The following is a 25334-nucleotide window of genomic DNA, read 5'->3' on the forward strand; positions in this document are numbered from 1 at the left end:
TCTTTCACTTACTGCCTGATAAATACTTTCTTGGCCTCTGCCGTGGCATAAGACAAACATGCCTTATTTTCACAATTATACACATGCCTACAATTACCTCAAATTCTGTTGAAACATCACTGCCATTGCTGGCAGAAAGAAAAATCCTTGCTGGCATATCTGACAATATGAATGCCCATTAGTGTCCATTTCAGGAAGCTGCAAACTGAGCAATACAGGAATTTTTTTGACAGCTTGACCAAAAGTCATTGGGGGATTCTTTTTTGACTTCCTTCCTCCCCTTACACAGCTAACTGAAACATACTGGTTTTTACTATACTACGAACATTAAGGTGGAGTGAATCCTTTCTATTTTAGTGCTGGTGTCTAGCAAAACCCAAGTTGTTCCTCACAGAACTGCATTTCTCAGACCAGTTTGGAAAATGGAATTATCTCAGTGGATTGCTGCATCAGCTTTTACTACAGCAAAACTGACTTTAACTGAGAGGTTCAAACAGCATGCTGCATGAGCAAATATTCAATATTTTCTGATATTTATTATATCATATTTGTTCATGTACTAAAGGAAATATTGAAGCTACTACTGATTCAATAAATGAGATTTTAGGATTAAGCTTAAACATCAGTGTCCACAAACACAACTGAATGTTGGATAGTGGATTCCTTTGTTCATTAACATTAAAACGAATTTATCAAAGAGAAGAAATATTTATTCTTCCTAGTGCTGTTAACTACAAGAAATACAATGACGCATTTTGATTGAACTTGTTGGAATTGTGAAAATAAATATATTATTTATCCTATTACAGTTAGTGAGAAAAGATCTGCATAGGAAAGATTAGCTTAAATGATTAATTCCATTCTTACAGTTACCTGTTGCATACCACTTTGTTTCTCATCACAGATTACTGCAACAAGCTTAACACCTGCAACCCTTCTGAAATAAGAGGAAAGAATGCCACTCCATGGCTCTCAACAATACTTACAATTATGTTATAATCAGAATGAATTTTTTCTAAGGCGCTGACCAATTCCTTCCCTTAATTTGAATGAGTTTATGTATCTGATCTTCTTAAATGTTCTTGAAGTATGAACAAACAAACAAAAAACCTGTCATTGGATGCCCTAGCGTACAAAATGGGTAATACCACTCAACTTGGACAACAAACTTGCATTCTTATGTCTAATTTATATACCTACACCAAACCTAAAAACATCTTAAGTATGAAGACTGATTTGCTGCCTGCAAATGAGGGCAAAAGTAAGACACTAAAGAAAGGAATACAATGTTCCAAGAAATAAAACAAGACTTATTAAATTATTTGAATTAACTTGAAATATTTAACATTAAAATAAGCTTTGAACAGAGACTGAAGCATTTATAAAGTATTTATGAAGTTTTTTAAAGTTACAATAAAAACAGCAGTGTGCAGTGTGGAATATATGTAATGAAACAACAAATTAAGTATATTTTACTAAGTAAAAGCTGTTTTCCTTAACACACAAAACCATGCATGCTTATTGCATCTACACTGATGAAAATACATTTTTAAAGTAGGAATTCCCTTCCACTGTTTATAAGATACAAGCATGATATTTAATTTCTATTACAGATAAATAATTTCTGTCCTGAAAAAACAATTTAGTAGTTGCTTAAGGACACACTCCTCCATTTCTCTTACTCCTTGAAATTTCTTCTGGGATAAAGGGAATGTTTCTAAATGATCCTCCCTCCCAGTGTCTTAATGAAAACTTCTTATAAATTTCTGGAAATTTGTCCTTCATCTCTCAAACATTATTTTTTCCGTATGTCACTCAAATTCCTTTTATTGTGACTGCATGAATTTAACTACAAACTCTATAATAAAGTGAAGAACTGATGAATAGGGAGCTCAGTGTTCAAAATCCATTGTTTTTCTGCTGTCATCAGCAAAGACAAATTGAAAGAATACAATATAGTACAGTCTTGCAAAACAGATACTGCTAACTTACAAAAAGGCCTTTTGTTACCTACAAAGGTTTGGAATCACCTTGCAACTTTTCAAGAAAATATCCTTGCAATCAAGGCATGCAAAGAATTTCAGTGAAGAAGACAAATTCTCAAGCTCTCTTTCATAATTGGATTCCATAAAATTCTTAGGAGGTACTGGAACAAAAAGCGTAAAATCCTGTATTCTGTCACCCACTTAAGTATCCTGACCAATAGCCTACGTCCTAGAAAGAACAAATCCACCTCTGTCCTCTAAATGAATTAAGTGTAGGCCTCTGGCTTCACAATGGGGTGTAATATCATGCAGTTACTTATTTTTTATACATTTGATTTTAAGTGATTTTCTGAGTAAATGTTTAAATATAAACTGAATTTAAACGATTGACCAGTTTGCCTAGTATTTAGGATGTTATTTGAAATCCTGTTACAGCTGTTGTTCGTCTTATTAAACAGAACAGCTTTAGAAGTAGATATTGTGGTCCCATACTATGACTACTCAGACATTCAAATTTTTGCAAGATGAAAGAATGCAACTAGCTGAATTTTATAGCTGTAGAGCACCTTGTATAAAAAGGCTATGAATCTAGTCTTCCTTTTCCCATGGTTTAATAAAAAAAAAAAAAAATCTGATGTTCTAATACAGCATTTCATGTTGAAAAATTTTTTCCAGACATCAGACACTTTCGTGCCTTCTTTACTAAGACAATATATCAAAAAGCAATTCAATCAAAATGACATTCTTATCCTAAATTTTGAATTGGCTTCTGAACTAAAGCTATTTATTTTTCTAGAGCTGCTTCGAACAGTACATGACTGAATGATCACAGGCTTCAGAATTCATAACCAAACAAGAGTAACAATTGCACCTGGTTGCACTGAAAAAATATTTTCCTGCTTCTTGGTCTAAAAAAGGAGACTGTTCAATACAAATCAGTAACTTCTTGCTATGGTGATTTGCTCATTTTCTGTACTCACAGACACACACAGGTATCCAATTAGCCCAGCAGAGACCACATAACCACACACAAAAGCAAATTATTATGTCCTGCCAGAATGTCAACAGAATAGTTAACTAAGCTCTGAATGCTGAATTTTGTTACCTTGACCTGCACTGTGCTGCATTTCTAAAAAACCCAGCATTTAAATACTGACACTGCTGAAGTCAGTAGATGCTTTAGCAGTGTAAAGTTGTGGAATTGGCGATTAGGAGACTAAAAAAGGATATACTCAAGTGATCTTCCATGCACCCACATACTTTTCACTGTATAGTAAAATAATTTTTTCTTTCTCTTTTTTAAGGAATCACAGGGATAGTAAAACTCATACAATAAAAGATAAAAAAATTAACTTCTAAATGTTAACTGTAGAGTAACTTTCTAAAACAGAACTTTACAGTGCAAACAAAATTACACAACTACATGTTTATTGCATGATAAATGAAAGATTTGAGCAGAAAAATTCCGTGTGATAGGACAACTTGCATGTCTGGTGTGCTGGACAGATATAAGCTTTTCAGGAAAACAGATAGATAGTCTTCTATGTGAAAAAGCTGAAATGTATGGTGTCCCATATGGAATGGTCAACAGATTGGGTGAGAGTTTGTTGGTCAGAGTCAGAAGAAATAAGTATGACATTGTGGTGGGAAAGTCTACTCAACTACCCAATTGGGCTAGCAAAGAGGACAAAGACATTTTAAGTTTAGAAGGTAAAGAAAACAACTGTATCAAAGGTTTTGGTTCTTATCTGAGATTTTAATCTGATATAATCTGGAAAAGCAACACAGTAAAATGCAACAGTGGAAAAAAGCAACTCACAAGGTTTCAAGGGATGCAGGTTAACTTCTGTAGGGGACAGTCAAGTAATGCCAACTTTCTCCTATGAGGAAATGTTGAGGGAACTGGGCTTGTTTAGCTTGGATAAGAGAAGGCTCTGGGGAGACCTCATTGTACTTGAAGTACTCATTGTACTTCCAGTACTTGAAAAGCGTGTATAAACAGGAGGGGAAACAGCTTTATGAGAGTGAATAGTGATAGGACAAGGGGAAATGCTTTTAAACTGAGACAGGAGAGGTTTAGGTTAGATATTAGGAGGTTTAGGTTAGATATTAGGAGGAAGTTTTTCACACTCTGTGGTGACGCACTGGAACAGGTTGCCCACAGAAGTTGTGGATGCCCCATTCCTGGATGCATTCAAGGCCAGGCTGGATGTGGCTCTGGGAAGCCCGGTCTAGCATGACAGTGCACTCTTAAGATCCTGTTAAAGCCTGTTAAGATCCTGAAGGGACTGAAGAAGGCAAATAGCTGATTGCAGACCCTAGATTTTATGTGTAGACTGGGAGCTGGTAGGCAGATGTCATGGCATCCTGCTCAGAACGTCCCCAAAGGAGTTCAGGGACAGGAAACTGTAAAGGACTTTAAGTACTGTTTCCAGTAAGAGTGGTCCTCATACTCAGGAAAGCAATCAGGGAGTTTAGTGCAGAACTCCTGTCCAAAAATCAGTATAGAGAGGCAGGGACAGATTGACAGGAATAAAGTTTAGAAGCATTCACCGGTCACACATTTCAACTGAAGCTGGGATTTACAAGGGACATAACTACTTCCGACTTCCCCATCAGGAACTCCCAAGATTCTCTGTTTAGTGGCAATGGTTAGGAAGCAGAACTAGAAGCAGTGGATGAGGACCAACTTTGAGACTAATTAATACTCAATCCATGGGATAACGACCATTCAGACTGCATCCAAAGGTGCTGAAAAAAAAAAAACCTGTTTGCATGCTTCGCAATTGCATCAATCTATTGAAAGGAATTTGAAGGAAAGAATAGAACAGGGAATAGCAGGGAAAAAAGGTGTTGTCAGTTTTGTTTTTACAGTTTGGCCAATGGTGAAATTAACTAATTTGCGGCTACCTATATTTCAGAATAAGATTGAAACAAGTGAAAATACATATATACATTAAAGCACACATGTTTAGAATATCATTCTGAATTTCCAGCTTGATTTATTATACTCTGCTAATTTGTGAATGCCAATTTCACTAATTCCAAATATCACTTCCTTTACAATTTTAATTTAATAAATATCACTCATGCCAGGATCATGCTAAGTAGAGGTTGTTAGTCAGAGAAGGAAAAAAGAAAAAAAAAAAAAACATGCCACAAAAGAAACAATATAAACACTCTCTTTATCTACACACATACTTTTTTTCCTGAGAAAGCCTTAAAGAGCAAGTAGTCTTACTTTTGTATTCCAGGTGGAAACCAGCTGCGGCCACACTAATATCAGAGTGGAAATGCAGATAAAGCTGATTGGAAGTGCTGTTCAACAATGCTGGCACAGTTGTACCTGGAAAAATAAAGGTTATGAAATAAACTGTAACATGCTGTTTTATCATAGGCTTTTATTGAAAAGACGTAACCAGCCTCATTTTCTTCTCATTGTGTGCATGGAAATTTCAAGTCATGATACTAAGTGGCTATGTAAATACAATCAAACTAGATGCTATCATGTCTAAATGAAACCATACTCATTTGGGTAAAAAACAGAAGCAAACAAACAAACAAAAAAAAATCCCAAAACATCAGTATAGGTTTTGATAACAAGATCAATGACAGAATCACAGAATTGTAACTTAACATCCTGGGGTTTTTTTTGTTTCTTTTTTTTTTTACATACATAAAGAATAGCAGTACAGAATAGAGCAGATAATCTAAATAATTTTATGTCCCCTCCAGATTTTCTTCCCACTATAGTATTTCACCACTTATCCTAACTGTGGGTATAAAAGGAAAAGAAGATACAGGTGCAGCACATTAAAGAAAAAGAAAAAAAAACATACAAACTTTAGTTAATTCAAATAGCAGTAATCAAAATTGTACATAGCTGAATTCAGTGTGTTGTTATACAAAAAGCCTATCACTAACCCTGGACACATTGTCATTAGCACTGATAAGTGTGACACTACATTTTCTTTGTTTCCATATGACTACTATGTCAATCATATAGTCTAATGCTGGCATATCTGCTCAGGCTAAGAATTACATCCTTTTCTCAGCATACCCTCAAAACCAGTACTAAACAGCCAATAAACGGTGGTTACATGAAAAATATTTTCATTTCTTATGGGGCATTTACTGTTTCTATAGCAACTGTGAGCAGCGTATGATCTTGAAATTCATTCTTGAAATTAGTAGAAAGAATTATCCTCAAATTTCTACAATATAAACTAAGAAAAGTAAAAACTTTTGAATCCCAAACTGTATTAAGCAAAATCTTGATATAAATGGTGAACTGTTAAAAAGATGGTAGGTCTTTATACACTATAGCCCTTTAAAGGATGCTTTACTGTCTGACATGGAAATTCCAAGCATAGAAATTCACAAGCAGTACAGAGCATTCATGTCACACAAAACTTACAGTAGAATACAGAAAATAAGGAAACATCTTCTAAAAGAGGAATTTTCATAGTATCCATACAAAATATTTAGCTAAGGTGTCTGCTCAGTAAAGTTGAGGACATTGACTCATAACTGTCTTTTTATTTAACAAAATTGCTCTTCAGCCAGTTATGAACACTATGTTCTTCTGTTCCCTTGTAACAACTGCTAAGAAAAGACTGTATAACACCAGTCGTTTACTTCCTGTAGTATTCAATAAGAGGAGAAATGGTATTCTATTATGCTGTGAGAAAAAGAAGAAAAAAAAGTGAATGATGCTAAACATTAAACTAAACATTTTAATTCTCACAATTGCTCTGTTCAATCGCATATCAAACTTAAATTGTATTGCTCACTTGCTACCTTAGGATCTTAGGGGATTTGGTAGATAGCACATGGGAGATACATTTAGTAAGATGACCAGATACAGTGTCCAAAGTGTGACATAATAACTGAATAGCACAGCATAGCATAGAAAAAAAATAGTTCAGTTGGAAAGGACATTCAAAAAACATCTAGCCAACTGTCCAACCTCTTTGCGACTAATCAGATGTTAAAGCACATCAATGAGGTCACTATCCAAATGCCTTTTGAACACTGACAGACATGGGGCACCAAAAAACCCTCTAAGAAGCCTATTCCAGCATTTGACCACTCTCACTGCAAGTAGTTTTTTCCTAATACCCAGTCTGATCCTCCTCATGTGCAGCTTTGTGACACCCCCTCATGTCCCACCATCAGTTTCTAGAAGCAGAGCTTGGCATTCCTCCCCTGTGCTTCCTCTCTTCAGGGAGCTGCAGAAAGCAATAAAGTCACCTCTTGGCATCCTCTTCTCCAGAGTGGACATCTCAAGCATCCTCAGCCTCTCTCCATACATGTCTTCCAGCCTGTTACCAGCTTTGGTGCCCTCCTCTGGCTGATTTCAAGGACTTTAGCATCCTTTTTCCATGTTACAGAGCCCAGAACTCCACACAATAACCGAAGTGAGACTTCACCATAATGTAGTGGGAGAATATTTGACCACCTGGTTATGCTGTATTTAATTTACCTCAAAATGCAGTTTGCTTTCTTGGCTGCCAGGCTACACTGATGAATTCTATTGAGTCTGGCTATTGGCAGGCATCCCTAGGACCCTTTCTCCTTTCGTCCAATCACTTGTCTCCCATCTGCACCTGTGTCTGGCAACACTCTGTTCCAGGTGCAGTACCTGTCAATTTCCTTTGTTGAACTTTATGCCATTGCTAATCACCCTGTGCTCTGATCTATCTAGATCACTTTCAAAATCTCAGAATCACAGAATTATAGGGATTGGAAGAGATGTTTAGAAATCCTCTTGTTCACCCATTCTTCTAAAGCAGGATTTTCTACAGTAGGCTGCAGAGGAAAGGCTGCACTCACCCTGGTGAGTTTTGAATATCTCCAAAGAATGATAGATCACAAACTTTCTAGGCAGTTTGTTTCTATGTTCTGTCACCTTCAAAGTAAAGAAGTTCTTTCTCATGCTCAGATGGATTCCAGTTTGGACCCATTGCCCCTCGTCCTGTCACTGGGCACCACCAAAAATAGCCTCATCCACTTAATACCCAACCTTTTGGTATTTATAAGCACTGATAAGATCTGCTCTCAATCTCCTCTAGGCTAAATGGTCTTTGGTCTCTCAGCATTTCCTTGTATGAGGAGATGCCCCAGGCCCCTAACCATCTTTGTGGCTATCCACTGGACTATCTTCAGCAGCTCCCTGTCTTTCTTGAACCAGGAAGTCCAGAACTGGTCACAATGCTCTTGTTCCTCATGTCTCTTGAGAGTCAATAGCAACAGGAATTATCATCAAGAAACGCACTAAGGATGCTGCTCCTGCATCCAGAGTGTTGAAAAGAATATTGAACAGGACTGGCCATATATTTGAGCCTTGGAGAACATCACTAGTGACTAGCAAAGAACTACAGTTCTTTGAGACATTTACCTCAAAGTCTTCCCTGATTAGATATACATCTGTACATTTCCAGAGCAAATTTGAAGACACATGAATTTTAGAGACTAAATCAGCACAATCTTTAAACAATGATACTCTACAAGATTTACTGAGACAGATAAGGTACCTGCTGAGTTTTACTGCTTATGATATCGTGTCACATTACTGGCACAATTTTGAGAACAGCAGATTTTATCCTATGTTAATATATTCTTTATTACTCTACTCCTATACTACACGTTTCAATTATTTCAATTAAGTCTTATGTTCATGACACAAAAAACAGAAATCTACAGTAAAGCTGTGCTAGTCCATCTCCATGTCCATATTTTCTATTTTCTATTTTCCCAGAAATTAGGAAAGTCTTTAAGTTAAATCAAGATGATACATTTTTATTGTAGAATAAGAAATCATTTTGAGGCTTAAGTGGTGTTAAATAGGATGTTGCTAAATGGATCATTTAATCAGCTTTTTATCTACTAGGCCAGAAGTATTTGCTGTACATTTCAAGTGACAAAGAATGGTTATATTTCATAATCTCTTTGTTTCTTATTTAAAATTTAATATACAACATAATTATTAGTCTCCATATAACAGCTGCTTCAAAAGTAATGCCTTCTGTTTTGTTACACTGGCCCACAACATCAGAGGCAGATGGTGGATTGGCAGTAGAAACTAAACTTCCCACCAACATTTTGTTACATTTTGTTGCTGCATAGCATCTGAGTAGTGGTCTGGCAAAATGGTGTCTGACATGGAAGTGCACATGAAGAGAAGGTATGTAACCAAATTCCTCCATGTGGAAAAAATGGCACCAAATGACATTCACTGATGCTTGCTGAATGTTTATGAAGACCAAACAGTGGAGGTGAGCACAGTGAGGCAGTGGGTGATGCCTTTCAGTAGTGGCAACAGCAATTTGAAAGACAAGCCACATTCCAGATGATCATGCAGATTTATACAAGCACAGCATGCGGGTTCTTGTTCACTGGTGCTGAAAATGCATAGCTAATGGTAGTGACTGTGCTGAAAAATAGCTTTTGTAGCTAAGAATTTTCTCTATCAAATCCTGTTGTGCTGTTTGTATCTGTTGTAGTTTCCACAGAAATAAATAGGAGACATCACTTTCAGAGCAACCTATGTACAAAAATATTTAAATACATAGACTTAATACATGACATTTTATTACGTAAAATTTGAAATGCAATATTAAATTGTTCAACTAAATACCCCCCAAAATATATTGTGTCTATTTTATTTGATCATTAATCTGCATACCCAATCCAGTATAAATCTATTCTTTAAAAGTTTTTGAAGTCATAAGAGAAGAAATTTGGCTACAGCAGAATTAGATCAGGCTTCTGGCAGAGTACGATATAATTCATGACTTAATCTGTTTGGTTTTTTTGTTTGTTTGTTTTTGTTTTTTGATTTTTTTTTTTTTTTTTTTTTGCTTGGATTGGCTTGGTTTACTGAACACACTCTTTCTATAAAAACTGTTTTATAAAAATGGAATAAAAGCATATGTGTCTAATGTACTTGTGAAACAAGAAATGATATGGTTTACTATGTCCCAATCACATTGATTTGTTTTGTTGTTTGTTGTTTTCTTTTTTTTTAGTCCATTGTCCAGTAAGTTTACATAAATTGTGAATGCTTCATCTTTTTCTTCAAAAAGGACAGCTAAAATGAAAAAGCTAAACCAAAGTTATCTAAGGAAATTCCTTGAATAGGAGATACGGATTAAATAAAACACATTTTTTCAAAGTTGTTGTCAACTAAATCCCACTAATGAAAGCTAAACAATTTAGTATATTTGTTTCTGAAAATCTCTCTTTCAAGATTGATACAAATTTACAACACCTAAACAGCACTCCTCCTTACGAGTTTCATAATATCATAAAATATGCTATACAAATGTGTACATGTGTGAACAGGCTTCTTGAGTATACAAGAGAACCAGTGCTGGCTTCACACGCACCAACAGTCTATATGTTCAGATTAAAGCAAGTCCTTACCTGAAAAACTCCCAAGACGTGGTGCAGTCATATCTCCACCATCATATATTTCAAGAGAGTCCCAATTATGTTCAGTGGCAAAGCTGATGACTTGGATCTGCAAAATGCCACCAAAAATTTTTAAACAAACAAGTTTTGTGTATTTTTAAACGTTCTAGAAACAGTAAAATGAAATAAAGAGAATATAATGAGTAAAATGAAATAAAGAGAATATAATTAAAGAAGTCCTAACAATAATAGTAATAATAAAAAGTAAACAAAACATTAACTGTTACTTTTTAAGTTGACTTAACTTTTAGAAAATGTGAATATGGCACTAGGTGACTAAGGAAGACTTTGCATATATGTTGTATGATTTAAAATCAACTCAAAGTGCAAATGAGAAGGTAAAGAAGACCTCTCAAGTGCTCTAGTAATATTCTAGCAGATAGAAAGGGTTGGCATTCGCATATCACATCGAAGAGTTTGTATTCAGTATTTTGCATAGCTGAAACATAAAGCTGCTTGTTAACTATTTCTCATGCCGTCTGTAAATAATAAAGCTAAGCAAAGAACAACAGTGAGAAAAACAGAGCACAAATATTTAAAGTAACCCCAAAATGATGCATCTGGTAACCTTTTCTGACACTTATAAAGAAATAAACATTTATTTCATAAACTAAAATACAAATAACTTAATGTTCCATGCTTGACAGAATATAGACTTGCCTGAATACCTGATCCCTCAGTCACTATGATTTTCCACACACAGTTCAAGCTGTTACCATAAGGTTCAGGGTAACCTGGTGATAGAATAGTACCTCTCCGTTCAGTAAAATTCCCGCTACACGGCACTGAAAGAAAGCATTATTATGAATTATTACAAAACCTTAGCTATTTCAGAGAAAAGTAACAATAACTGTATGAATAACTTATCACAATACTGTTTTTTATTATAAATTCATAAGCATTAAATAATGAGTTGAACTCAGAAAGTAATGTTATCTAAATCATTAACAATATGCAGTATTCAGATACATCTTGTACTAATGAGCCACTCCAAAGTGAACTTCATTTTGAAAAACCTTAGAAAAACCTAGCAGCTAGTCATGTCTTACCAGCAGATAACAACAAATAACTGTTAAATCATAACATTAAACCCAATCTTGATTCACATAAATCCTGTGAATCTACCTACAGCCTAGGATAGTTATAACACTGTACCTAGCTGGTAAAATGGTGTGGTATATCACATATATTTTTAGCATATATGGAATTGCTTCTTTATAGTTCCAGAAAACAGGACTAAGCTAAGCAAAAACAGAATACAGAGGAAACTGGACACCTACATTTATTTTTAGAACACTCCAATTAATTGAATGGTAGGTTCCTATGAATATTATTGAGCTTTGGATACAAATCCAATGAAGGGTGAAGAAAATCTCTCAACATTTACAAGGACAACAAAGTGTCAAATATCCCATTGGAGGCCTGTTGATAAACTAGAAAATTAGCTAAACTTAACAGAGCTGTCATTTTTCATTGTATGTTATGTTTCACTCGAAAAAAATAAAAGATATAACCATTCTATTTGTGATAGAAACATACAAATGCTGAATATTAAAAAAGGTTAAGACACTTTTGGAGAATTAAAATCTGTCCTGTATTTCAAGCTGTGGATGAGTCATGAAAATAATGAATGTTCAAGAAAATGTGCATCTCACTTGTTCATATAATATAAGTCATTATATGAAACACTATACTGCCTACCAGCCAGCTGGTTCTCAATTACTTTTTGGTATGGAACACTGCTCTTTTAAATTGGGCATGACAGATATTAATTGAAGGAGAGTGAATGACTGTAAAATACTATTTTCTGATATAGTTCCTGAACTCTAATTCAAAGACATACATGACATAACAGATGAGTTTAAATGTAATTACTTACCTACACAGCTTGGTACTGTATCATTCCATTGAGCTAAGGCATTAGGTACAGAATGGCATCGGATAGCTTTTGAACCTTGCAGCAGATATCCAGGACTACATTCAAAACGAACGACAGAGCCTGCTGAAAACTCAGAGCCAATTCTCCTTCCATACCTAGGCTCTGGAACTGAGCTACACTGTGTATCACTTGTGCGTGGAACGGCTGCATCAAAACAGAAAGAAAAATGCCATGAAGTCAAATGACAATCATCATCTAAAACACAAAGAGATTATTAAATATGCATATTGTTTCTTGTTGGAAGTAGTGAAGTTCTATTTCTTCCTTTTATTTGCTTTGTTAATGTCATATCAAACCTTGGCCTAATGTTTTCATGTCCATTAGCCAAATTTGGGTTTGTTTAGGTTGGAAAAGAGTAGCCTGGGAGCCTTCTGGTACTTGAAGGGAGCTCACAAACCTGAGGGGGATTGACTTTTTACATGGTCTGATAGTGATTGACAAGAGAAGATATTTAGGTTTAACATTGGGAAGAAATTTTTTATTTGGAGGCAGGTGTGATGCTGGAACACGTATCCCAGAGACGCTGTGCAGGCATTCAGGGTTTTGGGCAGATGTGGCCCTGGGCAGCCTATAGAGGGGACTTGGAACTAGATGATCTTTAAAAGTACTCTCCAACTTAAACTGCTCTATGATTCTATAAACTTGGGCTGTGACAGCCACATGATGAGAGCACTTCATCACATCTAAGTGTTGTGTTAGCTCAGGAGGCAAGAGATGCAGAAATTAAAACCTCCAGTATATCAATGGATACTTCATTTGCCTTCTTCACTTACAGGACACTGATACCTATCACCTAATTCATTTATTAAATGTGGAAACTTTGGCTTCTTATTAGAAGCAAGGAGAAATATTATACTACATTGGACATGAAAACTATGCAATATTAAATCATTATTTGATTTGTCATAATGGACAACATTCCAATGACAAACCTTATAATAATTATTTTTACAAAGAATTCCTGAGAATTCACAAACCTGTTGTGATGCTTGAACAGTTAAAACTTGTAAACAACATTTATAGAGCAAAATAATAAAATCAATTAGAAACTCATGCTGGTTATTTATTTATTTATTTCCCCTTTAGGTTGCTTGTTTATAACTATTTCCTTACAGCACGCATTTTTTGTATTTCTTGACTCTTGGCACTGTGTACGCATTTGTGAACTAGACTTGTTCTTTCTACTTTTGATTTTGTAGTTAGCCAATAGCTGCTACAATTTAAAAAAAAAAAAAAAAAGTATTTACAGAAAAAATATAATTATGTGCAATATCATATCTAGACTTCGATAAAACTAATGTACATAAAAATAATCTCATTAACAGTAACACAAATATGTATTCTGAGTGAGTGACATCTTCAGAAGCTTTGTTTGATCAGTTTAGTATTGCCAAAAATTAATTTCAGGGATTCATCACCAAGGTTGGGAAAGATCTTCAAGGTCATCTATTCCAACAATCTACCTACCACTTACATTCCCCTCACTAAACTATGTCCTTTAGTACAACATCTAAATGTTTTTCAAACACCTCCAGGGATGGTGATTCAACCACCTCCCTGAGAAGCCCATTCCATCACCTGACCTCTCTTTGGAGAAGAAATTTTTCCTAACATCCAACCTGCACCTCTCCTGGCACAACATTTCCTCTTGCCGTATTTCTAGTCATGTGGGAAGAGGCAAACCTTCACAACAGTCTCCTTTCATACAGCTACAGAGAACAATAAGGTCTCTCCTGAGCCTCCTTTTTTCCATACTGAACAATCCCAGCTCCCTCAGCCATTCATAAGGCTTATGCTCAAGCCCCCTCACCAGCTTCGTTGCTCACTGTGTCTAGACAGTAATGTGTATAAAAAGTTTTAAATAGGGCTTAGACTTCATTTCTGGCATTCTCAAACTCAGTGTTTCTGATTCACTAACCTATTTTAAAAATAGCATAAACAGAACCATTTTATTTTACATACTTAAATGTATCTATTTTTGCTGGCCTTTAACTGAAGAACAATATTTCTTTCTATTCATTAACATCCATACAATATCTTTTCAACTACCCTGGCTACTAAATAATAGAAAAGATATGTGGAACCTATATATACTTATTTTCATATTGTCTTTTTTTCTTGCTCTGTCATTTGTTCTAATCCGAATAACAATTATTGAAGTGTAATAAGTACTAGTGTCTTCTCTGAAAATTAACATTTATTTTCAACTTGGACATAGAACATCAATTGAAATCAATCCTATCTTAAATCTAGCATGAAACACGTAACATTTCAGTAGAATATTGGCAGTTCTTGTGTTTATCTAACATGATTTTGTATCAGTTTTTCACATTTCCACTGAGAAAAACAGTTAAGTTTACACACGTACTAGTAAGTGCAGATAAAAGCTTTTTAAAAGATCATTTCAATATTATCGGTCTTAGTAATAATAACAGTACAACAGTACAACACAAGTTCTCTTTATTAATATGCCATAGGTTGATTTGTAAGGCAAGATCATATAGATATAGTATTTTTATTTTATTTTTTTTCTAAATCAATAGACTAGATGACTGCAAAAGATTTTAATCTCGAAATCCTAAGTGACAAGATTAATCCAAGACTGAAAAAAATGGACAGAGGTGAAATCTGCTGGAATGATAATTACACAATAGGCTACTGCAGAACAAAAGCAAATACATTTTTGAAGTCTTGAAAATGTCTAAATACTTCAACCAGTGTAAACAAATCACTTCTCTGTCCAGTAAATTCTAATATTCTGACTGTTTAAATCAATGGGATTTTGTTATTGATGTTTTAACAGGACCTAAGTATCTTGAAAATTGAGTATTAAGAAACTTGGTTGTGTCTACAGTTTTAAGTTCTACAGTTCTAGGCATGGCAAGGAGTTGTTGTGAAAGAATAAATATGAAACTGTAGCTTAAGGATTTTTACATCACTGTTCTTTTTTCTGATCATGACCTAGAGACAAATACAGCCTGGCAGATCAATTCAACTGACTCAGCCTGCTCTTTTTAGTTCTTTCATTTTCTCTATCAGATGGTCTACTGGGCAAGCACAATTTTATTAAAACTTTTTTTTTTTTTTTTAAGTGTATATGACTCCCCAGTTGACTAGGTGATGAAATGTATGTTTCATATAAATGTAACATACAAATGTTACATTTACCACACAATTAGGAATGAATATATCCCCCTGAGACTGCACCAAGAGAATTTTGCTCAAGACATATCATTCCCAATCATGCCATGAATAAACAAGTTTTTCTTCAAGAAACTTCTACTTAACTGAATTTATTACCAGTTAACACAAACCTCTGACCACTGATTAAAGTGTTCAGGAAAAGAAGGACACAAAAAGTCAACTAATTCCCTAAGTGGACAGTTTTCCCTCCTTCTCCCCAGGTTCAACTTCAGTCAAATGCCTACCATCCTCTTTCCTTACAGTCATCCTGGTTTCTCCACTGAGGTGAAAAGCAGTACAGGATACTCTTTTCTCTTCTTGCTTTTCCTTTGCTTCACTTTGCTTATGTTCTCACTTGTGAGAACATTTCAGGTGTTCCTATCACTTTTTTCTTAGCATGGGTCACCCATCGACCACACTTTGTCAGAAACATTACTCCACTGCACTGTAAGTCTTTCACAGGACAACAAAACCTCAGAAATATTCTCAGCTCATTGTGAGACAGACTACAGTATCTTTAGAGATGCAGCTCATCTGTCATGGAGTGCCTACTTAGCAACCTCTTCAGCAGCATCTCCAGCCTTAAGGTGTTGTTACTGTCTTAAATATGTGTGCTTTGGCATGACGTGCTACTCTGAGTGGTGGAAGTTTGGCATAGTTGTTTATGCTAGTTTCAGAGGAAGTTGTACCTGAGCATCACATAATAGTTCATGACCTCCTTCCACAAAAGTCTGCTAAGTAAAATTTCAGCATGGCATTTGTCTCCCCCTTACCTGTCATCCTTAAAGGGTTATAATGACCTATCCTGACCCTATCTCATCAGCATTCCTAGCGTACTTTTCACTGACAACAGTGAAATGTAATATAAGCCAAACATAACTTCCTAGAATTGAGTTTTGATTTAATTATAGATACATATTATTATAGATAATAAGTAATAAATAATACATAAGAAATCTATGGCAAAACGCATTACAGTTTCAGATATCCTTAAAACACACTGTAAACCACAATACTTCGTGGCAATCCCTTAGGGAACTCCAACTGTCATAACTCTGTTCCCCAATTACACGCAGCAGTAAGTATGTGGGTAAGTATTTTATTCTTGTCACAGATGAGGTCAATTTAATTGTTAAAGTTATATCCTTATTTTATTCTTGTTCCCCTTCATCTTTCTTCCATAGTTCTTCATTATTCTAGTACACAAGCTTTCTTACTAGCTTACTTTAATATCTCTATTGATCTCATAAACTAGTTCACATAACTGTATAGTGGAGCAAGTAAAACAAATAAGGATTTAAAAAAAAAATCATTAGTGACGGCATAGGTGGAAAGTTCATTACCTTGCTTTTTAGGGAAATAACTCTCGTTATTTCTGCAGCATAAGCTATATAAAAATATGTACTACAGTTTCTCAGATTACATTGCAACAGAAAAACAAGCATAATATAAGGCACCCACTTCCTTGTGCCTTCTGCAAAATAATCCATTCTTCTTAAATGGATTGTTCTTAGTATCACATTTCCACATACATGACCCAAATATTATGAAAGAATGAGTATTCAGTCTGATATTACTGATATTACTCTTTACCTGTTTTATGATATACCAGGAAATGTGGTCATCTGATAAAAAGAACTGCACAAGCTGATGAGATACACAACTAAAAAGAAGTTTTTGAGAAAGGAGCATTGCAAAAGCCATTAAATCTGAATTAAATCTCATCTGTTGCTAGCTCAAAACAGAATGTGAAATAGTCCAAGATTTAATGTTTCCCCCTCTACTCTTCCTTCACTCTTTTGCCTATAGCACTGGCAACGCAGACTTTTCAAGCTCCATCATCACACATTCTTTTTTCTACAGTAATTATCCTCCATCTTTTAGCAAATGTTTCATGCTACTATGAAACAAAATTGAAATCAGCCCACTGGAAATGAGAGAAGGGAAGAAAGTCAACCTGAAACAGAAGGTGATAAATAAAGTGACTGACTTTGCAGACCAGATTACTCTGTTCAGTGTGAGAGTGGATGTCATTCTCTGGAGTATTTAAAATGCTAGGAATCAGGCAGTAATGGAAATGTGATCATGTATTTTGAAACATGAGAAAACAACCCTTGGAATGAGATTTTATTAAACATCACTAACTCATTATCTTATTAAATAGTCTTTTGTTAAAATCTAATTTCTTTGAGTTATTAAAAATAAGTATAGTCCAAATAAGTGACTGAAATGAGGCATACCATTATGCTCAACACGAAACTTATTGTTCTACAGCAATATACGTTTAATTTCAAACAAATTCTCTCAAACTATAAGTGACAAAATATGTTGAAGCACAGATGTTTCAACAAAATTATGCTATATGTACCTATCTAGAGCTCAGATTTTTAGAAGTACTTCAATACATTTTATTTTTATTCATGTCATGAGAAAACTGAAATGGACAGTACTTCTAGGGGATAGCTGTTTAGGTGAATGTAACAAAGCTTCTCATAACAGCATAACCTCTGAGACTTTGCTAGTGATCTGTGCCCTGTCAGTGTAGAACAAAACCAAAATATATTTTCTCTTGTTTTCGCTAGAAAATGAAACATTTTTAATACTGTAACTAAAATTAGGTGGGACAACTGTTTGCTGGGACAAAAATCAAGTACAAATGCATACAATTTGCATTCTGCTTTTAGTTAACTTTTTGTTTTATTTAGTCTTTGGTAACCGCATATCTTTTCATCCTAACCGCAGGACCTATTTTCAGTGTCTATTATAATAAAATCTGACCATAAACTGGAAATTGTTGGAAAAATTGATATCATGTAGCAAATTCACTGATTGTATTTTTAAGTATTTATTAAACTCTAAAGTGCAATTAACATATGTAGGTCACGTTTCCAGTGCTCATTTCATACACTACTCAGTGGCATGTTTTTAATTTAATCTCAGACAAAAATTTCATCACACAAAATATGTGTCCCATCAAGAGCACAGCAATCTAGTTATTTACATCTAACACAGTATTGCTGGAAGATGTATGCAAATATAATATGTCATTATGTTTTGATGAAAAAAGTTATATGATCCTGTCCCTACTAATTTTAGTTAAGTAAAATACTGACTAGATTTAGTAGGTCCTTCTAGTAGACAAATAAATAACTACAACCTGGGTAGCCACTCACAAATGAAGGTGAGCTGTTCACATATGTGGATATAGATGGCTGTATAGATGGATATATTGTAGGCTTTAAGGACCACACAAGATGAAGGTGAGAAATTAGTAGAAGGTTGTAATTTAAGTGAGTAGACTTTTGCATATTCAATAATTGATTATGGGAACTTTCTTCAAAATTCTGGTCATAGTTTTAGAGAGATAAGAGAGGCTGGGAACAAGTGATCCCACTGAGAAGGAAGAGTGGGAATTATTAAAAAAAAAAAAAAAGCAATGGAACTTTCAGAACTATTTAAACAAAAAAAAAAAAAAAAAAGAGCACACCAAAAATAGAAGAAAGGACTGGCAGTAAAACAGGAATACTTATGTTCTTTTAACTATAAAAGGGAAAATTTCCCCAATTACTCACAGAGAATATCAAGAAGCAATGAAAATCTTAAAATTGCAATGAAAATCTCCTATATACTGTGTGACAAAAAAAATGCCTACAGCTGTGCAGAAATATTTTTATATTATCCCCTTGAAATGAACTTAGTCATTAAATAAAAAAAAATAAAAATTAAAAAAAAAAAAAAAGGAAAATCTAAGCCTAAAGCTAGCAAGGAACATTAGAGGAAATGTCTACAGGTCAGCAGGTCAGGCATGCTAATATGGGTAAGTTGATACTTCAGGAAAGAGAGTTGAACAGCTTAGTGGTAAATGATACAGAAAAGATTTAAGCATTAAGTGTCTTTTTTGCCTTGTCTTCAGAGTTCATATCATGTATTACGTAGTCTAAAATGACAGTCAGCAGTTAAGGGAACAATAGACCATGGAATCCTGAGAAAGTCTGGACCATACTCAAATCCATGATAAGAGAGAATTAATCAGGAATGACTGCCATTATGGAGCCAGTCTGTTCTCACTGGTTCAGAAGAAGTTCCTGATGTCTGGAAAAAGGTTAAGACTACACTTTTATTCAAATAAATAATAAGATCTAAGAAGTTTACAGAATTATACACTTCGAAAGACCTGTATCAGTATCTTCCACCAAAAGACGATATGCATTACCTTGGTAAACAAAATGGAACCCCCTTGCTGATGCCCCACTCTTAGCACTGAATCGCAAAAGAATTTGATTAGATGTTGCCAAAGGCAATGTCTCTCCTATAAAGGGAAATAAAATAAATTAAACAGACAAAATAGAAACAAATTGTAACTCTTCACTACATATGTAAACAAATGCACTGTTAAAATACAGTTTATATTTTCCTTTTCCTTTAAGGAAAATGTAAGTCAGAATGCATAAAATGAAATTTATTATTGAAGGCTTAAAAATTGATCAGATTAAAAAGACTTGATCATTCACAAACTTTCTGACATCTATTGCAATTCCTGGAAGTAGATCTCCAAATTATTTTTCTGGAGACTGTCACTACCATTAAAAGCTAAAATCATTAGAAAAAATTTTGGTCAAATTTTTCTGTGACTGACAGCTTACTTTATTTTCCAAAACACATTAAATAGTGAAAAGGATTTTAAAGCTGTAACAACAGATCCTTATGTAATGTTTATAATTTAAAAATTAACAACAGAGGAAATGAATTTATGACTCCTTGTATGGTTGCTTCAATAAAAAATATGGCCACATGTTACATTACAGTATAGTATTTATAAAAACATTTCAAATTTCATATACTGAATTGATAACTAATAAAGATGTTTAATATTCTTTGTTTCTCTCCTTCTCTATATGTCCGTAATCATAATAAATGCTTACTAATGAAACACTACATAAATAATTGAAGTACTTTTCCACTGTAAAGTTGCTATTTCAAATGACAAATGTTTATATTTGTGTTGGATTGTATCAACACTTTTAAGAAATTGTATCAACAATTTTAAGAAGTTCTACTGAAATGAACAATAATTTAGTAAATATATCTCAGATAGTTGTCTAAATAACATTGACAATTCCTTCACTTAGCTTGGCTTAGTTTTATATTATTGCAGCTCTACTGATTTCAGTTAACAAAATCTAATCCTAAAGCAATGCAAATCACGTCATCATGAATAAGTACAAATCACAAGTTTAAACTCCCTTCAGTTATTTTCAAATGTCTGCTGTGGATATATACATTAATTTTGACTTTTTAAGAAAATATATAATGCAGTAAAATTGGGTGCACAGATGAGTTCTCATCTTCAAATTTTAAAACTTAAAAGTAAATGCATTTTGCTGTTGAAATATTGCCAGTAATTACGCAAATTTGAAAATAAATACATGAACTCCTCTTACGAGGCAAACAGCAAGATTCACTACATGAAAAGGATGAGCTGAATTTTTCAAATAATAAAAGGTTTCCTATAAATTGAATAGATATGTTCCCTTAACTATATACTCCTTTAAAAGGGAGAACTTCTCCCATTACTCACAAAGAATACCAAGAAGCAATGAAAATCTTTTAAATTATATTGTAAGAATAGAAGAAACATGCAAGAAACTCTCCTAAATACTAGGTTTGTATGACAAAAACAAAAAACAAAACATACTGCTCTGCAGAAATATTTTTATATTATTCCCTTGAAGAGAACGTAGTCATTAAATATGCAGAGACAGAAATTTTGGCCATGCTGAAATCTGTTTAATTATCAATTCTTAAGGTCAAATTTTGCTATTTTTACCTGAACACAACAGGTGGTCTTTTTTTAGTCTAAGTGCGCATTTGAGTCCAGATAATTGCATTTTATGAATGCAAGCAATTTGTGTTTAAATTAGACATTTAGAAAACGTAGATGTTTAGAGGCAGAGAAGATAGTTGTACCACAGGATCTGCCCTCTTACAGAAAGATAGAGAATTCCATTCATTTATTCTTCCAATCATCCAAGTGATCAGTTCTTGCCTAAAACATATGTTTCAGAAAAATGTCATGTTCCAAAGTTTTTAGCTCATCCATTTCCCTTGAGATTCTCTTCTACTGACTTTATTATTATATTCCCAAATAAATTCAGAATGTTCTCAGGAATTCTTCCAGACAAAACTCTGCATATATTCTTTTCATTATTTCTTACCTGAATGGGATCCAGACAGTGAACTAAGAAGTCTAGCTTGAGAGTTATCTCCATCAAATAATTCTGCCACATCATTCAGAGCTGTTTGGAAATAGGCAAATTGTCCAAACACAACTATGTTAAAAAAAAAAAAAAAAAAAAAAAAAAAAAAAAAAAAAAAAAAAAGTGAAGACAATGAGAAAGAAAGAGAACAAAAGAGAAAATAATCTATTTTTTAAACCCAAATGTAATTAAATATTACTGCTTGTCTTAGTTATCAGTGGATTCCTTCATTAATTTTTTCCAAGTTTCAGGAAAGGTGAGAAGCTTAATTTATCATTATAAAATGTTGCTTTAAACTTCAGTGGTATGAATTTGATATGCTCTTCAGTATTTCCTTATTTTTTAAATATTTTTTTAAATTATTTTTTAAAATTTTTAAAATATGTATTTTAAATTTATTTTAATAAATTAATAAATAAATATTTAATAAATAAATATTTATTTTTAAAATATTTTTAAAACTATTTTTGTTTTTATTTAAAAAATAAGGAAAAACTGAAACACTCTCCCCAAAAGCGCACTTTCCAGTCAAAAGAAAGTCTTATTCCTCATTGTGTAACTACCTATAAAATAAGAAAGTAAAATATTGAAAAAGGATTTTATTTTCAACTAAAATTTCATTAACAACCTTAGCAATTATTTGTGAGCATCCACTGTCACACATGATTAGTTGCTTAACCAGCTTTAGTATGAGCAAGATGATTTAAACATTGAATTGGCTACTTTTTGTATGTTTTCATTAATACTCATTTTAACAACAAACATGAAAACTGACCAAATAATAAAAACATCAACACATTACTGTTCTTGGAATATTGCTACACTCAATTTGACCCTCAACTGTAACCAATTTAAAGTGTATTAAAAAACAAATCAAGTAATTATACAACATTTCTTATTTGTAAATATGAAATGGTTGTAAATATTAACAAACATCAAATGAATCAAGTATCAGTCAGCAATACAAACATGAAGTAATTAACCAGTAAAATTAACCAGTAAGAATATTATTTCATTGCAACAGCTATCCATATTTTCTTGATAGAGGAACCTGCTTTAAAGTTACACCTATTCCAGATTCACTCTAAAATAATAATAATAAAAAAAAATCATAGAACTTTGATGCAGCACTTATGTATCATTTTATGTACAGCTTGTATCAGACAGTATTTTCTAACTTTTTGTTAAGTTTATTTATTTATTTATTTATTCTTAAACATTTATTCCAACCTCCTAATTTTTAAAAGCAGGGCTAATTTAGAAGTTAGATCAGAATTGTTGAAGCCTTTTTCTGATAAAGCTTTGAAAATTGACAAAACTTGAGAATCCTAATCTTATCCAAGCGACCTGTACTTCAATCACTGCCATGGTGAATAATGTTTTCGTTATGTTTCAATCACTGCCATGGTTAATAATGTTTTCTTTATGTCCAGGTAGAATTTGCTGTGCTCAGCTTGTGACTACTACCATTTGTTCTTTTACTATATACTTCTGGAACGAAGTGTCCTCCTTTACTTAGAACATGCAATCAAGAATTTTAGTCAAGAACACTGTACAATAGAGTCTGTAATTAGATAAATTTGTCACTAAGTAAAGTTCTAATAACATTTCCTTGTAATCATCATCCCAAGAATCTAATAATGCTAAATGACTTGATTGACCCCTTTTGTATGTTCCAGCATCTTTCACTTCTACTGGCTATTTTCTCACATCCTATACAATTCCAAGAAGAAAGAAGAATTGCAATCCTGTAAAAGATAAACAAAAAACGCTTTCTGACTTTCTGCAATATGCTTGGTAGATCTTCAGCACTTCAAGGCCATTGCCATGACAACAAATCAAAGGCTTGTCTTTGTCCAAAAACAGGTCTACTTTCCCATGAGAAATTTTTTTGTGACAAACTTATTTTTGATAAACTTGTTATTGTGAACTCACTTGTTTACAACATTGCATCAGTGCACCTGCAAACCCAGCAGACAAAAAAGAAAGCCTGAGAGAATTTTGGATCATTTTTTTTGCTGTCTGCATTCTGCTGGTTTGAAACCTTGATGTCGGGACAAGCACTTGCACCCCCACTCATCCCTTCTCTGATTCCAGCGGGGCGACGCTGGAACTCCTCAATACAGATCTCTTTTCTCTGTCTCTCATTCTTTCTTTTACTCTCTTCGTCTTTTTCCTCTTAACCTTTTACTCATCTCAATTAGTAGCCATTGCTCTGGAGATCGCTGCTGAGCTGGGAGTGCCCTATTCAGGGGATTCCAAAGATACACTTTCCTCACAACCCACTGAATGGGATGAGACAATTCTATCAGATTTCACTTTCTCTTGAAGGAAAGTAAAAACAAAAGAAAACCATTTTTAAACATTTCTGTAATATAAATTGCAAAGATATTGTTACTCCCATCCCTAAAATAAATACTACTAAACTTTTTATATGATATATGAAGTATTTTTTTTTTTCCGATAGAATACTAAAATACATTTTTATTATTATTATTATTTAACAATAGTTATTGGAAGTATCTCCTGTGCAGATGTATTTGTGGACACTGCTTGCTTTGTTGAAGTCTACTGATCACCCAAGGGAGAAATTGACGTGAAAATTCTAGAATCAATTTCTTTGTTGAGAACCTTTCGTTTTTTTTATAGCCAATTTGCAATTTATTTCAAATCTAGAGACACTATTTCACATAAATGACATCTGAACTCTAGAACAATTATTAATGATTGGTAAGTCAGTAGAACATATTCTTACCAAATTCTTTAGGTACTGTTATTGAATAATGGCAAGTCTGTCCAGCAGTATAATTATGAGGATAACTTGGTGATAGAACAACCCCCTCTGATCCTGTGTACTGTCCTCCACATGGTGCTGGAAAGAAAACAGAAAAAAATGTTATATGAATTCCTTCCATCCCTATCTATATTAGCTCAATCTGAAAATGAAAGAAAACCTACATTACAAAGCAACAGCTCAGTGCTTTTTGCTTGCTTGTTTCTTTTATAAAGTCTGATTTAATTGCTCTTTCCAAGAACACAATTTTTATTAAAATTGCTTTAAAATTGGAATATAAGAGTTCGGTTTTCAAAGTACGGTAGTAGTGACTGCTGCATATGTAAGTGGCATAATGCAGTTACCTTGGGTCTCAGAGAAATACACAGATACGTTAACAGCATCCCACACAGAATGCCACACTTTGTGAACATATGCTTAAATTGCCTTGTTTTTTCTAACATGCAGATATGCATATTAAAATTCTTCAATTATTTCCTCTGTAAAGCTAATTTGAAGACAAACACTTCACACACTTTTGTATGCATTTCATTCATACTTCACATTAGTCTCTCATCTGTTTCCATTAAAAAAAAAAATAAAAATAAAACTTAGAGTAAATACTAAGAGATGGAGCTGATCTTTCTCAGAACTTACGATGAAGTCAGCATGCTTAATTTTTCCCCATCACACAGAATTTGAACCAGGATCCCACAGCAAAT

At 33.8% G+C, this 25334-nt stretch overlaps 1 protein-coding gene across 1 annotated transcript in view; it reads right to left on the reverse strand.

The window, feature by feature from the left end:
• The window catches only part of CSMD1 (CUB and Sushi multiple domains 1), a 984784-nt gene that overhangs the window by 115866 nt on the left and 843584 nt on the right, over nt 1–25334 (reverse strand). Inside the window, exons 31-37 of the mRNA XM_052696996.1 lie at nt 24595–24711; nt 21798–21911; nt 19796–19891; nt 12340–12543; nt 11121–11245; nt 10413–10509; nt 5227–5331 (exon numbers count right to left, since the gene is read on the reverse strand). Coding sequence (XP_052552956.1) covers nt 5227–5331; nt 10413–10509; nt 11121–11245; nt 12340–12543; nt 19796–19891; nt 21798–21911; nt 24595–24711 — 858 coding nt within the window. The remainder of the gene's footprint in view (nt 1–5226; nt 5332–10412; nt 10510–11120; nt 11246–12339; nt 12544–19795; nt 19892–21797; nt 21912–24594; nt 24712–25334) is intronic.

Source organism: Tympanuchus pallidicinctus, unplaced genomic scaffold, assembly GCF_026119805.1.
Source record: "Tympanuchus pallidicinctus isolate F22 unplaced genomic scaffold, pur_lepc_1.0 scaffold1, whole genome shotgun sequence".
NCBI classification, from domain to species: Eukaryota; Metazoa; Chordata; class Aves; order Galliformes; family Phasianidae; genus Tympanuchus; species Tympanuchus pallidicinctus.